The 15895-nt window shown below is 38.4% G+C and overlaps 1 protein-coding gene across 1 annotated transcript in view; it reads right to left on the bottom strand.

Annotated features, from left to right (window-relative positions):
• Window positions 1-15895, bottom strand: part of LOC141548663 (maestro heat-like repeat family member 5) — a 120718-nt gene that overhangs the window by 92156 nt on the left and 12667 nt on the right. Inside the window, exon 4 of the mRNA XM_074277686.1 lies at window positions 9787-9918. Coding sequence (XP_074133787.1) covers window positions 9787-9918 — 132 coding nt within the window. The remainder of the gene's footprint in view (window positions 1-9786; window positions 9919-15895) is intronic.

Here is a 15895-nt window from a genome sequence, read left to right as displayed (position 1 = left end):
CTGTTTGTATTTGCTTCTTGAACACTCCAAATTGCAGATAGAAGGGGTGAATGTATTCAGCAGTCAAGGACAGCAGCAGGAACAGAGTGACAGCAGAGAGACCAAAGAGACTCTTTCTAAACATACACAAAGAGGCAGAGATGGAGGTGGAAAATGAAGTGAAAAGGGGGCCAAGAAGCATTATGGACAGAACCTGGTGATAGCCTGCCTACAGAGGAATCAATGTATGGTTTTGTTTTGTTTTGAAGGATTACATTAAAACATGGGGCAGCATATGAAAGGCAATGGGACAGAAAGGAATGTATGATGTGCCAGGGTCAAAATAAAGGTGGTTACTGAGGGGAAAGTGACCCCTGTGGTCTCAGAAAGAGAAAAGCCTATAGGAGGCTGGGTGAGGAGGAAGGGCAATGACTGAAAAGGGGGAAGGAAGGAAGGTGGAAGGGGATTCCACTGATAAATGCTTCTGTGGGTGAAGAGAGATGGTCTGTGAAGTGAGAGATATATTTTATGAAAGACTATTCATGCTACCTAGGGAGGGAAGGAGATAGAACACCTGAGGGCAACTGGCACAGGAAGGGGGGTGGGGAGTGAAGCAGCCCAGACTGAGGGAAGAGAGATCTTGAGGCAAATGGGGAGAGAAAAGTAGGGGAGGATATATAATCAGAGATTAGTGAGGAAGAGACTATATCATGGGGAAATATTCTCTCTGACACTTGGTAAAATTGACATTATTTTGGGAGAGACACAAAATGGGTAAGGGGAATACTCCAGGAAAGCCCCTGGAGAGATAGTGGGCCCAGAGGAGAGAGGCTTTGACTCCATAAGTAATACAGAAAAAAAGAAAGAAAATGAGGGTCTAGAGTAGACAGAAAGAGAAGATGGATAGATGAGAGTGAGATAAAAAGCTTTTAGAAGGTTGTACAAAAAGTAGAATTTTAAAACAACTTAATTAACAAGATTAATTGAAGGAGAAGAGAGACAAGGGGAATCTACTTGATCAAGAAGAAAAGAAAGGTGGGAAGAATTATATAGTCAGATAAAATCAAGAAAGAAAAAAAGTAACAAATAAGCAAAACCCTAAAGTTCCCTAACAAACAAGAAGAGGGGATAAGTGATGAGAAGAAGAGAGCCAATGAGAACAAGGTTTCCTTTTAAAATAGATTAAAGTTAATGTGGTTGATGGAGACACTGGATGATGGCAGGTGCCAAATGTTGGGGTTTGGTCATGTGAAGAATTCTCTTTGGCAAAAGGTAGGTTTATATAGGGGAAGAGATTATAGACAAAATAAGAGGTACAATAGACGCCAGGAATGGTAAATATGAAATAGGGTTTGGAGAGCATAGAATGGGGTTTTAAAGGGCAAGTTCCCTAGTGCACCTTGCCATTTACCAGGAGAAAGGAAACACTCCATGAGGTTGGGGCATGCCTTTGGCTGGCAGGCTAAACCCTGAAAGGGACTTATCATCCTAAAAGAGTTAGTTAGCTAACTAACTAAAAGTTAGTTAGCTAAAAGGAGAAGTAGTGTCAAGAGAGGAAAGAAATCATAAGACATGGTAGGGTTAGATTTATCATGTGGCATGGGGGAAGAGTAAGAGAAAGACACCATGAGGCAGAGTGCTGTGGCAGATTGACCCAAAGGAGGACTGTGTTGAAGACATGGGCCACAAGCAGATTTACAGGGAAAATTTAACCATATGTATTGGAACAAAATTCTGACTGGATTACATTTCCAGAGAGTAGGATCATGGAACTAAACTGATCTCTATTGGAGACTTCTTTCTTTCACCCACCATTTAGGACTTTATCAAAGTAACTGAAGGAACGTAGGACTATGTTTATAGCAGAACAGGGAGAAAATCATAACTTGAAAAAAAATATTAGAGACAGATGGAGAAAAATACGAATGTAACTCTGATTATTTTAAATGTGAATGAATTAAGCCATTCAATAAAACAAAAAATGACAGATTGAATAAGAAAACAAAATCCTACAATCTGTTGCTTATAAAAACACATTTAAAAACAATTATACACAAAATAAAAATGAGGGGATGGGAAAAACTTTGCTATGCATCAAGCAAATCCAAAAAAGCCAAAGTTGCACATATGCTATATGACAAAGCAAAAGCAAACATTAAAAAATAGAAAAGGGATGAATAAGGAAATGCTATGCTAAAAGGAACCATAGAAAACAAATAAATGTCAATAATAAACTTGTACATTTCAAATGTCTTAGGATCCAAAGGAATAAAAGAAACATTATTTGAGCTTCAAGAAGACAGACAGTAATACAATAATTACAGGAGACTCCAATATCCCTCTTTCAGTTTTGGATTAGTCTAAAAGGAAGATAAACAAAAGAGAAAGTGTAGAACTGAATGAACTGCTGAAGAAACAAAAGTTAAGAAACTTATAGCATCTTCTTGCTATAATGGGATGGCATACAGGTGTGTGTGTGTGTGTACATAAATATATGTATATTTCTCAGCACTACATGGAACTTTTACAAAAACTGACTGTACTAGGGTGCAGAAATATTGCAAACTAATGTAAAAAGGCAGAAATTTTACTACAGCCTTTATAGATTATAACACCATAAAAATAGTGATTCAGGGACCACAAGCAAAAAACATAGGCCCCATATGGAAACTTTACAATGAAATCCTAATTAATAAGTGGAATCAAAGAACAAATGATAGAAACGATAACTATGTAAAAGAAAATGATAATGATGAAACAACATTCCAAAGCTTCTGGGATGCAACTAAAGTAATCCTCAAAGGGAAAATCTTATCCTTACAAACATTTATTAACAAAATAGAATATTGCATATGCATTATGGAATATGCATTAAAAAGCCAACACACCTAAAATAAACACAAAGAGGATATATTAAAAATCAGAGGGGAAAATGAGACAAATCCAAGACAAAACATACATTAAAATGATAAATTCCAGCTCCAATAGCATATATCAAAGTTGCTGCAGTTTAAAAGCTCATAGCTAGATCTTGGAATAGAAGTAGCAATCCACCAAGAGACAAGCTGCCTTCTGTCCCAGAAGCTGCCTTTTGACATCCCCTTCATGATCTTAGCTGAGTGTACTAAAAAGCATCTGGACCATGGACCATGGACCAAAAGCATTTGTTTTGAAAAAATTCTTGTTCAAAGAAGGTGCAAGTTATCTGGACCCCGTTTCTACTTTGTTGGTTTTCAGATTTGGCTCTCTCTAGAGCATTTGTACTGTGCTTAAAAACTTGTTCTTAGAAAATACTCATAAAATTGAGTGGAGTGGTAGATAAGTGGCTCAGTAGATAAAGCAGTAAGCTTTGAATCAGGAAGACCTCCAGTCTCTGATACTCACTCGCTGTATGAACCTAGGCAAGTTAGTTAACCCTGTTTGCCTAATTTTCCTCAGCTGTAAAATAAGCTTCTCCTGGATAAGGAAATCACAAACCACTCCAGAATCTTTGCCAAGAAAACCACCCCACATGGGATCAGGAAGTTTCGAACACAACTAAAATGACTGAAAACTAACAAAAAATAAAATTGATAAACCCTTAGCTAATTTGATTAAAGAGAACAGAAAATTAAATCAATAAAACAGCAAAGGGGCAAAAACAGAATAAAGAGAATAATCAGACTTATACAATTATATGCTAATATAACTGAGAACACACACACACAAAATCGAGGAATGCCTTCAAAAATATATAATACTCTAACTGAAGACCAAGCAGAAATCTTAAATAATCTAATCTCAAAAGAACAACTAGAACTAACTGTAAAAGAACTACTAAAGATAAACAAAATGAAACAAAACAAAAACATAACTTCTAACCTGATGGATTCACAGGATAATTCTATGAAACTTTTAAGTTAGTATTTATGCTTCACAACTTATTCTCCAAAATTAAAGCTCAACAAAAGCCAGCAACAACACCACTTTTGCATGTAAATTTAGTTGAATCAATACTACAAAGAATGGAGTTAAATTTCAAGCCGAATCCCTGACCCCATTCCTACCCCCAACCCTGAGGTCTTGGTGATGTAGGGGGATTATGTCCTTAGGGTACTGAGGAAAATGCTCATATGGAGTAATTTTTTCTTTGTAAAAGCTAATCTGATGGTATGAGATAAAATAGAACTGTGGACCCCCCCCAAATGGGGACAACACAGCTAGTGAAGGACTTGAGCCAGTGATGACAGTAGAAAAAAACACTTTCACCAAACTCTTAGAGTACCAGGGAGCTTTGAGAAGAAAATGTCATTTGTTCCTCAAGGAAGAAGACCAGAGCAAATCTTACTACATAAGGAATCTCTGTCAGGATCACAAAAAATCTGGCAGCTTCAACTAAAAATGAGAGAAGAACTTGGAATGCAACATTCTAAAAAGTAAAAAATATTGGCTTACAGCAAAGATTAATTTACTGTGCCAAGTGGAGGATGATATTTCAAAAATAAACTGGATCTTTAATGATTCCTAATAAAAAGACCAAAACTGAATAGGAGTTTTGAAATTCAAACATTAAAAGCCAAGAGAAACCTAGAAAGATTAATTTATTTAAACAGCTGGAAGGGACTATATTATGATGTAGTGTCAACATCTTAATGGAGGGAAAGAAATAAGAATCCCTTTACAACTTTAATCTCTTCAATCTTGGGTATTAAGGGAGTTAAAGATATTTTTTTTAAGGATCTAGGGTGAGCTGTCTCTTTTCTGAGAGTCGGAAGAGGGAAAACATAAAGGACAATAAAACGAGAAACAATTTCCCCAGCCATTCTTTCCCGCATTCCCTAACCAAGGAGGGTTTTACGCTAGTATCTGGGCATCCCCTCCACAGTCTGGAGTATAAATATATTAAACTAAATAAGGAAACAAAAAGCTATAAAGAAGGGACAGGGTGTTAAGATGAAGGCTAATATAGAAGGACAAACTTCTTGATACTTGAAAACAGATTAAGAGAGAGTACCAAAAAGTAGTGATTTAGAAGAGATTGTCTATTGAGTGGGCAATGGCTGAGCAAACTTTCATATGCAATGGCATATTGTTATGCCGTAAAAAATTATGAAAGAGGCAATTTCAGAAAATCTTAGGATGATGTTATTCTACATAAGTAAAGTGAAATGAGAGCAATTGAAGCAAAGACAGCGACACTATAAAGAAAACCAACCTCAGGAGACTTCAGAACGTTGATCTAAAATATCCTTAAAGGATCCATGATGTGGTAGTTACCTACCTCCTGACAGAAAGATGAGGGACTCAAGGAACAGAAAAAGAGACATATTTTGGGGCACAACCATTGGGTGGGTTTGTTTTGCTAAATTATGTTTTGTTGTTTTCTTTCTCTTGGTTTTTAATTGGGGGAGTATGTTGTGGAGAAAGAGGAGCACTTGGCAATAATGATGCCAAAAAAGAGAGAGCCATTGAAATATTTATTTTAATGCACAGAAAGGAAGTGATGGAAATTCAGAAGCAACACAGATAAGAGGGTTATTTTGAAAGCAATGTGTGCTGACTTGGGGAGATGGGGAGAGGGAGAAACAGTGAAGATTGAATACTCCATAGAAGGGATAATGAAACTTCTCTCTTCCCTCCAGACTAGGAGGTATAGAAAAGAAGTGATTAAATAGCAAATGCACGTCAGAAAGCAATTCTGTATCAGATGGTTTTGCTTAATTGTTCTTCTTTGTCACAAGAGAAGGCTCAATTAGAAAGGGGAGGGATGGGAAATGAATAAAAGACAAAAGGCATAAAAAATGTGGTTTTCAAAGAGAATAAAGAAGTTTAAAAGCAAAAGAAGAAAATGGTGTACTCATGTGAGAAAATCATGGACAGGAAGAAAGAATGGATGAGAAATTCACAAAGCAGATCACACACTTGGCAGAAAGGCATGATACAGGGATGGGACTTTCAATTAAGCGAGCTCAGCAGGAGTTCCTTTCTTCTCCCCAAAGCAGTGTTGCTAATAACTTTTTCACTTACCTTAATGATCAATTCATGCTTCAAAAGATGAAGAAACTAACTTGGGGAAATTCTAGTCTGAATCTGATTCTCATTAAGACATTAAGAATTGGTTGCTGGGATGGAAATAATGGGAACTTTGGGGAGGTGGGAGCAAATACTGGCTCTTGGAGTTTGTGAGAGAGAGAGAAAAAAAGGCAGGCCCATCTGCTACACAGTCTAGATTTGAGGAAAACAGGTTTCAAAAGAGTTCAGAGAAAGGCTAGATATACAGGCTATGAATGTCTATGGGTGACAAGATGGCTCAGTGGATAGATTTCCCATGGCCTCAAGTCAGGAAGACTCCCCTCCCATAATTGAATTCCGACCTCAGACACTGACTAGCTGGGTGACCCTGGACAAGTCACTTTATCCTGTGTACCTCAGTTTCCTCATCTGTAAAATGAGCTGGAGAAGGAAATGACAAAGCATTTCAGTATCTCTGCCAAGAAAACCCAAATGGGGTCACAAGGAATTGGACAGGACTGAACAACAACATATGTTGATGTTCCCAGGATTTATTTAGCATAACATCTAATATACAGTGGTTGCATAATTAATGTTTATTGAATTTTTACATACAATATTATCTTCCTCCCCTTTTCATGATCCTATTCTTTTTGGATAAGGTGTACACAGTCAGAGTCATATTTCAGGCTTGTGTTTATTCCTGCCAAGTCTCAGGACTACTACTTCTACTACTACTACTACTACTACTACTACTACTACTACTACTACTACTACTACTACTACTACTAGGAGGGTGAATTTGCCTCTTGGCATTAGAGAATCTTCTCCTGTTGCTTAAATTTGGGCTATTTGTTCAAAAACCACTTTCACAAGTACAAGGAAGAGGGGGTCCATGGGAAGATAGCAGGTTTTTGGAAAAGTATCTGTGGGCTTTTGTGTACAGTAAACTCAAAAGGAGTCATGGGTTTGATGTGGTAGAGAAAAAACACTAATGCTCTCTTGAACTGCATTGAAAGGCCATGTCTAGAGTAGCATGATTATTTAGGGTACCACCATTTAAGAGGTTGAAGAGGAATGTAAGTAGGATAGGGAAGGATCTCTGGCCATGTCATGGGAGGACCAGTTGAAAGGACTGGGGATGTTTAGTCTGGAAGATTCAGGAGGTGACTTTGTTCAAGTATTTGAGGAGATGTCATGCTGAAGAGGAACCAGGGTTCTTTCTGTATAGCTTCAAGGGGAAGAAGTGGGAGTAATGGATAGAAGTTATAATGGGTCGAGGTAAAGTTTGATGTCAGGAAAAGTATTCTTGATATTAGAGCTGTCCAAAATGTCTCAGGTTATGGGATCCATCTCATTGGAGCCAGATGGTGGTCATGCAATTCATTTGGGGCATGGGTTAGACTCCTTGGTTACTAAAGTCTTTTGATGGTATGATTTTGCTGTCAAGAGACCGAGACTTTCACAGACCAAAACACAGTCCAAAACTTTTTGCTACTTTGCTTTGCTATTGAGAGATATTCACAATAAAGACAGGAGTTGGGGCTTGTTAGATAGGAAACACAGACCTTGTCTCCCTCACCACCTTCTTTCTTTGGTTCAAATTCATTAGAAGCTAAGCCAAAGAGGATCTTGGGAAGATTAAGAGTATTAGAACCCTAACTTACCTAACTTATTTGTAAATAAAGGTTTGATATCTAGGGAGACATAAAGGTCAAAAAAGAAAGACCTAATCTTAACTACCTAACTTTATTATATCCCCAGAATCCAGAATATTGTCTAGCACATAGGGGGCTCTTAAAAATCCTTGTGTGCAGTGGGTCCCCCAGCTGAGACACTTCTCCCAAGTGAATCATCATGACTGAAAGTGGAACCTCAGGTAAGAAATCATTCCTGAGTAGGGAGATAGTAAGAAAATACCCAGTTTTCCTTAACTAAGTCAAATACCTCAGCCCAGATTCCCACATACTCAAAGGATTGAGCTCTTCAAAAGACCCTGGAGAATGGAAGAGGTGCCATAGGACTAAAGAAGGGTAGAAGGCCTTCTTGCTTTTCCAAAAAGGGAAGAGAGTGAAGTGAACTTTGATTCCTAACAAAATACTAGTACAGTGCTCACAGAATACCCAAGATGGCTTGATCAAGGACAAATTATACCAGAAAAGGTCAGGAGAATACTAGAGTTGAGCAAAGATTTTGACAGTCTTTCATACTATCCTTGTGAACTATATGGAAAGATATGGACTGCATGATTCTACATATTCTGGATTCAAAATGCCCTGAACCCAGAGAGTTCCCAGTAATGGTCTGACATTATGATGTCTCTCCATCATAAGTATTATAGGGTGGTCCAAGAATTTATTCCAAACCCTGTATTGCTCAACATTTTTATCAATTGACTTGAATAAAGGCATAGATAGTATTCTTGTCAAATATAAAGACTGACACAAATGGGGAGAGGTGGAGAAGAAGGGATTTTTGAAAGGACATTCACTCACACTCAGAGTGGCAAGGGACTTGAGAAGATTGGCAGCAGCTGCTGTAATTAATCCTGCCAAGGGTACCAGGTTCTCTCTCACATTCTGAAACTCCATTTGTCAGCTTTTAAAAGTAGAGCAGTAGCTTCTAGGTTCATGCTCCCTAAATTGGCCCATATTCCAGAGATGTATAAAGTTGAAGGTGTTATAAGGAAGAAGTAAAGCTATTCCAGTGTGGGTCTGTATTTATGTTTATATAAGTTTCTCTGGAGAAATCCTTCTATACTGGGTTGTACTTTGAGCTGCCTGAAGTCTTAGGTACAGAGTATATACCAAAGGGCTGAGTAGGGATGATTCTTTCCCAGAAGCTCAATGACAGTCACATTCTCTACAGTAATGAATTTACCATTAGTCAAAGGTTTTGAAACCCTGAGAAAATCAACTACGGGCATACCTCATTAATTTATTATGCTTTGCAGATAGTGAAATTTTTTTATTTAAACAAATTAAAGCTTTTTGACAACCCTACATGAAGAAATCTATTGGTGCCATTTTTTTTCTAGAGACAATTGGCTTACATTGTATCTCTGTCACATTTTGGTAATTCTCATAATATTTGATTTTTTTCATTATTATTATATCTTTTTTTCCCCTTTTTATCTGATTTTTCTTGTGCAGCATGATAAATATGGGAAAATGTACGGAAGAATTGCACATGTTTTACATATATTAAATTACTTACCACCTAGGGGAGGGAATGGGAGAAGGGAGGAAGAAAAATTTGAAACACAATATTTTATAAGTGTGAATGTTGAGAATTATGTATATATTTTGAAAATAACAACAACAACAAAAACAACTCCAAAAAAACTTCAAGGCAAGACCCTCCACCAGCAGAAAGATTGGCTTATTGAAGTCTCAGATGATGGTTAGTATTTTTTTTTTACAATAAAGTATTTTTAATTAAGGTATACATATTTTTTAGTTGCACACTTAATAGACTACAATATAGTATAAAGTTAACTTTTATATGCACTGGGAAAGTCAAAAATATATGACTTATTTTATTGAGAGATATATTGAGATGTTCACTTTATGGCAGTGGTCTGGAACCAATTTTACATCTCCAAGGTATGTCTGTATTTCATATCATATATCATCAGAAACCAATCATCTTACTTCTTTATTTCTTCAACTGACATCTTCAACCAACTGTCCCACATCCTTAGGTAACCCAAGGCTCTGAGGATATATATAGGCTCAGGGAATATCCTATAATAACTATGAGTACCGTCACTAGATCTGTCTCTGGAAGCAGAGGGCTCCTCAACTTAGCGCTTACCGTGACCTGAAACATGTGCTGCAGAGCCAAGCTGGTGAAGATTTGGATCCAGTGTTCACTGAGGAAAGGGCCCGAGGTGATAATAGACACCAGCACTTGTAATATACGAAATTTGTGCCTGGCTTCCAGTTGCTATGGGAAAAGAAGAAAGGTAATTCAATCCCCCAAATGTTTTAGTCTCTGCTATGCACTTGGCCGGGTGTCTTAGCACTGAGTTTGCAAGATAATTAAGACACAGTCTTTCACAGTAGGTTTAAATTGCATATGTGACTTTAATATTAAAGATCTTGGCATATTAAAAAAAGGTAGCAGAGAAATAGATTGTACATCTCTTGCAACAATGGATAGATGTATTCTTAGCCAACTGAAGAACAGAAGCAATTACAAAAAAAATAGATACCTTTGATTACATAAAATCAAAAAGCTTTTGCACAAACAAAATTAATATATCTCAGATAAGAAAGGAAGTGGTTGGGAAGGGGGAAACTTTCTTCCATCAAATTTCTCAGATAAGCCTTGGTATTCAATATATATAGTCAACTAACAGATATCTAGATAGATTTATAGATCCAACTATTTATTTATAACATATATATATATATATATATATATTTATAACATTGATGGGGTTCTAATGGCATTAGAGAGTTGCGGAAATCCCCTTTTGGTCAAGTCAGGTCCTTTGTGAAAGAATTCACAAACCCAGAGAGTTCCAAAAATGGAAGCTTATTCTTGGATGAGAAGTCAGCTTTGCTAAGGACTGACTTCCTCAGTGGCAAAGTCCTATTAGGGAAATGGAGACTGGCACTGAGAAGAGAATATCTTCTCAGTGGGCAGGGTCCTGGTAGCTGAACTAAAGAGGCAGAGCATGCTACTTTTGACATTCTGCAAAGAAATGAGTAAATAGAAGCCTATTATATGAGGAGACCTTAGCCAGGGCTGGAGCAGTTTGAGCTGATCAGACCAGGATCTCCTAAATGAAATTGCTTTGAAGGCTTTTTCAGCCTGAATTTGAATGGAGATCTGGCTAACAGTGGAGGTGATTTGCCTTAGAAATGCCACAGACTGAGAAGCTCTCTCATAGACTCCATGGAACTTGGGAGGGTCAGGAATCAAAGGGGACAGAATTTCAGAGTATTAATTTCAAAAGGGAACACAGTTTCACACCCTCATCATCATGATCATATATATATATATATATATATATATATATATATATATAACTATATATATGTATGTATAATACCCCAAAGCCACAACCCAATAGATAAGTGGTCAAAGGATATGAAAATATCTTTTAAAAATTGAAAACTATTAATAGCCACATGAAGAATGCTCCAAATAACAAATAATAAGAAAAATGCAAATGAAAACAGATTTTATACCCTGCAAATTGGCAAAAATGACAAAAAAACAGAGTAGCCAGTATTGGGATGTATATGAGAAGATGGGTACACTAGTACATTGTTAGTGGAACTGTGAATCAGTACAACCATTCTGGAAAGCAATTTGGAATTATGCATATAAAATGCTAGATAGTGGGTCTCAACTGAACATTGTATTCTAATCATTCTGAGAGACATTTGCAGAAAATACCTTTATAGCCTGTGAAAGAATTGGGTTTTGGGGAACTATCTGGCTATATGGGACAAAATGTAAGCTTAAAGTTTCCTTAGGAAGTTGTTGGGGCCCACGGGAAGGAGGCCAAGGGCTCGATTACCAATGCACTAGAATATTAGCTTTGTATCTACTACATGAAATAGAAATTCTTCTGCTTGGTTTTTGAGATCTTTCATAACCTGGTTCCAATCTCTCTTTCCAGCCTCAGGGGTCATCCTCCCCTTCTTGTATTCTGCTACCCAGCCATAATCCTCACCCACGACACATAATCCTCCATTTCTTTGTTTTTGCCCTGGTAATTCCCCATGTCTGCAAAGCACTCACCTCCACCTCATAGAATCTCTGTCTTCCTTCAGGGTTCAGCTGAAGCCCTACCTTTCACAAGAAAACTTTCCTAACCCCCCCCCCCAGCTGCTAGTGCTCTCCTCATAAATGCCTATTATTTTGCCTATATTTGTATTTATTTACTTTATATTATGCTTACAAACATGTATTTATTATATACATACATACACATGTTTGTTTGTTGTTTCCTTTATTAGCATGTAAATTCCTTGTGAGTAGTGATTGATTGATTCTTCTTTGTATTTGTACTTCTACCACCTGGCCTAGGGTTGCTTATATAGGAAGTGCTTAATATGCAAACACTTTGCCTCTCTGGACCTTGATGAGGATAGCCTAGGACTCTGAATTCAAGAGCCTTAATAGCATGCTTCCCTGCAGCCTTGCTTCTAACCCATCATTCAGGGGTAATTTCCTGTGGAGAAGAGATCTACCTTCCTCTCCACTATCAAGACCAGCTGCTGTTCAAGTGCCATGGATGAACAGGTAAACCAAGAGCCCCAGGAATGGTAGCACTCCCTGACCACTGGTCCTACTTCTCAAATCTCACAGCTATCATCCCAGGAGGCACCCCACCACCCATCTGACTTGGTAGCTGCTTCTGCTGGAGCTCAAAGTATAATAACTGAAGACACAGAAATGAAAGTTCTCCTACTAGTAATGGGTAGGCTTGACTTGGGTTGTTCCTCTGCTAGTTTAGCTAGCTTTTGCCCAGTGGTTAGAGCACTAGGCTTAGAATCAGGAAGATTCATTTTCATGAATTCAAATCTGGCCTCAGACACTTCCTAGGCAAGTCACTTCACCCTCTTTGCCTCAGTTTTTTCCTCTTGTCAAATGAGTTGGAGAAAGAAATGGCAAACCGCTCAACTAAGTCTGCCAAGAAAATCCCAAATGAGGTCCCAAAGAGTCAGAAGTGACTGAAGTGAGTGAACAGTAACAACAACTGGAGCAAACCGAGATGAGCCCAGGTCATTTGACATTTAACAAAATAAGGGTTACTTAGCCGTGGCATGGAAAAGAGATGGCAGAGATGCTACAACACTTAGTTTGAATAGGTATGGGCCTCCTTTGCCTCCATATGGACACATCTATCTAGTCAGCAGAGTAGAGTTTGGTGATTCCCATCACTATACCACTATCACCTTAGGAATCTGCCAAATCTGACTGGCCCCGACCCTATGTGGGGCATCTTTTTATGCTCTTAGTTTAATTTACCAGGAATCTGGCCAATTAAGGGAGGTTAGCTTAAACCTTAGCCCCTGGAGCAATCAAATCTCTTATACAACTTTGTTACTTTTCAGGGAAAAACTAGGCTAACCTTTAGTGTGTGCAGTGGAGAATGTGGTTAGATGATGGCTCTATCATACTACCAAAGTCCTGGGAACTGCCAAATGTTTCCCCATCAGAAACCTATATCATTTCGCCCGGAAAAAAGACATTCAGGAAGAGTCATTACCATCAGCTTTGCTGCTATACCCTAAGGAAACTGAGGGAGGGCAGGGAGCTTTCTCTCTGATCATGTGTTTTCTCACCCATGTGAGCTCCTTGAGAGCAGGTATGATGTACAAAAAGTTAGAGAAACATAGTTTCTGGGTAACTAGTCATGTTATTAAATTGCTAGGACATTATTGATAAAAGGATGGTCATTTGGTCATCTCTCTTTGACCAAAAGATCAATCATGGAACCCACTCAATACTTATGTGCCTTTGGAAGACTAGGTGCTCCTGAGGTGGAGAATCAACTTTAATTGGTTAACAATTCATGAGAGAATCACTATTATAATGACAGGGAGACGTATTCTACTGAGAGTCTGTATATGTAACTGATCACTCAGTTTTGGTCAAAAGAGACTTATCTTTAATCATCTCACCAATCTGACAAAAGGGAGAATTCACATTTTCCCAGACCTGGACAGGACTCTATCTATTAAAAATCTACAGCTGGGCCCAGAAAGCTGGGGAACTACCCCTCTTCTCTTTTCACTAAGGAGCCAATTGGTTCTGAATCAAGTAGGTCTTGGTGTAATTGGGGCAGTCAGGCCTTCCTGACTACACATGCAGAACTCTATCCCTTGCACCACCAATAAACATTTATATAGCACCTACTATGTGCCCTGTCCTGTGCTAAGCATTTTACAATAATTATCTCATTTGATCTGAACAACCACCTTGGGAAATAGGTGCTGTTATTATTCTCATTTTACAGATGAAGGAAATGGAGCAAACAGAGGTTGTTGGTTTTTAAAAATGATTAACCCAGGGCCATACAGCTAGTAAGTGCCTGAGGCCCTGATTGGCTCAGAATGAATGTAAATAGTAATTGTTTCTGTTTTAGTTAGAAATCCTGAGGATCTTCCCTTCTTAGATTGCTTTTTTTTTTTTTTGACTAGGTAAAAGAGGCCATTTTCTCCCTCATTTCTTACCTAACCTTAAACACTGAATGGATGTTGCCTCAGACAAATTGAGACCTGTTAAATATCTTAGCTCAAAAAGGCCAAGGTCTCCCACTGCATCCAGGCCATTTCCAGTCATACTCATCTCTGTCTTGCCACTGGATTCATATGGCTCCAGAGGAGAAAATGAGACTGGTTATTTTGTACCACCCTGTCTCGCTTCAATCCAATTCACTTATATGGCATCACCTCCTTGATGTTATGGTCCTCTTTGAGAACAAAGGACAAACAACAAGTCTGAGGCTTGTTCTGAACTCAGGCCTTCCTAAGAACAGGCCCGACCACTTGCTCCATCGTACCACCTAGCTGCCTCTAGGAGGGAAACACTAGAAAATGGGATGCAACCAAAGCTATAAGTCATTTGTCCCTCGGGTGCTCAAGTTGGGAGGCAATTAGCCAAAGAATGTAAGTGCTGGTAATAATATATTTTCCCACTCTTTCAAATCAAAACAAAAGGGTTTCAAATTTTTAAAAGAGAGAAAAAGGAAGCTCACATGAATCCTTTAAGGGAGTTAGCTAGTACAATTAGAGCAAGAAAAAAGGACAAATAATCCACAAGAGACAACATTCAAAAAGAGAGCCCCAAATTAAACTCATATGGCTTCAAAAGTACATACGCAAATGGGAATAAGATCCTTAATGAACTGGGTGCCCTGGAGACCTTCATGCAAGTAAGGAAATGTCTCCTAGGTATCACCACTAGGAATGTGGGGAGATGAGACCCATAACTGGGATATATCCAAAAATACGGTCAGTAGGGAGGGGAGTAGGAATTTGAACTGAATTGGGAAGAAGAGGTTATATAGTAAGAAGCTAGGATCTTGAGAAAATCCAGGAAGCAAAGAGAAGAAGCAGGGTAGGGAAGGCATGGGCATGAGAATCAGTGGCAGAAGAAGTAGCCATATTGTTTGGTGTGCTAGAGCAGTAATGAAGAGGGGTTTCAACTAGCTTAAAGTCTCCTGGAACCTTTCTTTGCCCAGACCAGTACAGTAGACTTTATCAACTATTTTCATCTTCAAAGGGAAGAGGAAGACCCCAAAGGGACTATTTATCTGGATCGGATTCACTCCAACCATTGCACCATTGCACTGATTCTAGAGGTCTTCAAGCAGATGCTGGTACTACTGTAGAGGGGTTTTGGTCAGGCAGGAGTTAGACTACATGGCCTTGGGAATCCATTAACTCTTTAAATCTTTGACACTAAATGTGGCCTTGGTCAAGCCCTTTCACATCCTTGGGCCTCAATTTCCTTCTCTGTAAAATGACTCCCTTCCCAGAGAGCTGTCCCTTATCTTGAAGATTTTTTTAAAAGAAAGGAAAAAAAAGAGGAAAAAAATCAGCATGACTGATCAAGTCATAAAAACCAGCTGCAATTGACGTCTTTTTTTCATCTCTGTGAATGTCCCACCCTAGTCTCTGCAGAGAAGTAGGAAGGTACCTTCTCATCCCTCTACTCTGGCCCCAAGCTTGTTCTTTGAAATTTTGTAACATTCATTTTCAATTGTTTCATGACTGTCCTTTCCATTCACAGTATGGTAGTCATTGCGTATATTGTTTTGACCACATTTGTTCCTATCCCAGTTCTGGGAATGGTTCTTCTTTGATTTTATTCAACCCTAATCTAATTCAATAGGTTTTAATTAAATTTCTACCATATGGGAGGCCTAGGGTTGGGTCCTGGATATACAAAGACA

Source organism: Sminthopsis crassicaudata, chromosome X (genome assembly GCF_048593235.1).
Source record: "Sminthopsis crassicaudata isolate SCR6 chromosome X, ASM4859323v1, whole genome shotgun sequence".
Lineage (NCBI taxonomy): Eukaryota > Metazoa > Chordata > Mammalia > Dasyuromorphia > Dasyuridae > Sminthopsis > Sminthopsis crassicaudata.
This window is presented reverse-complemented; position numbering and strand designations above follow the sequence as displayed.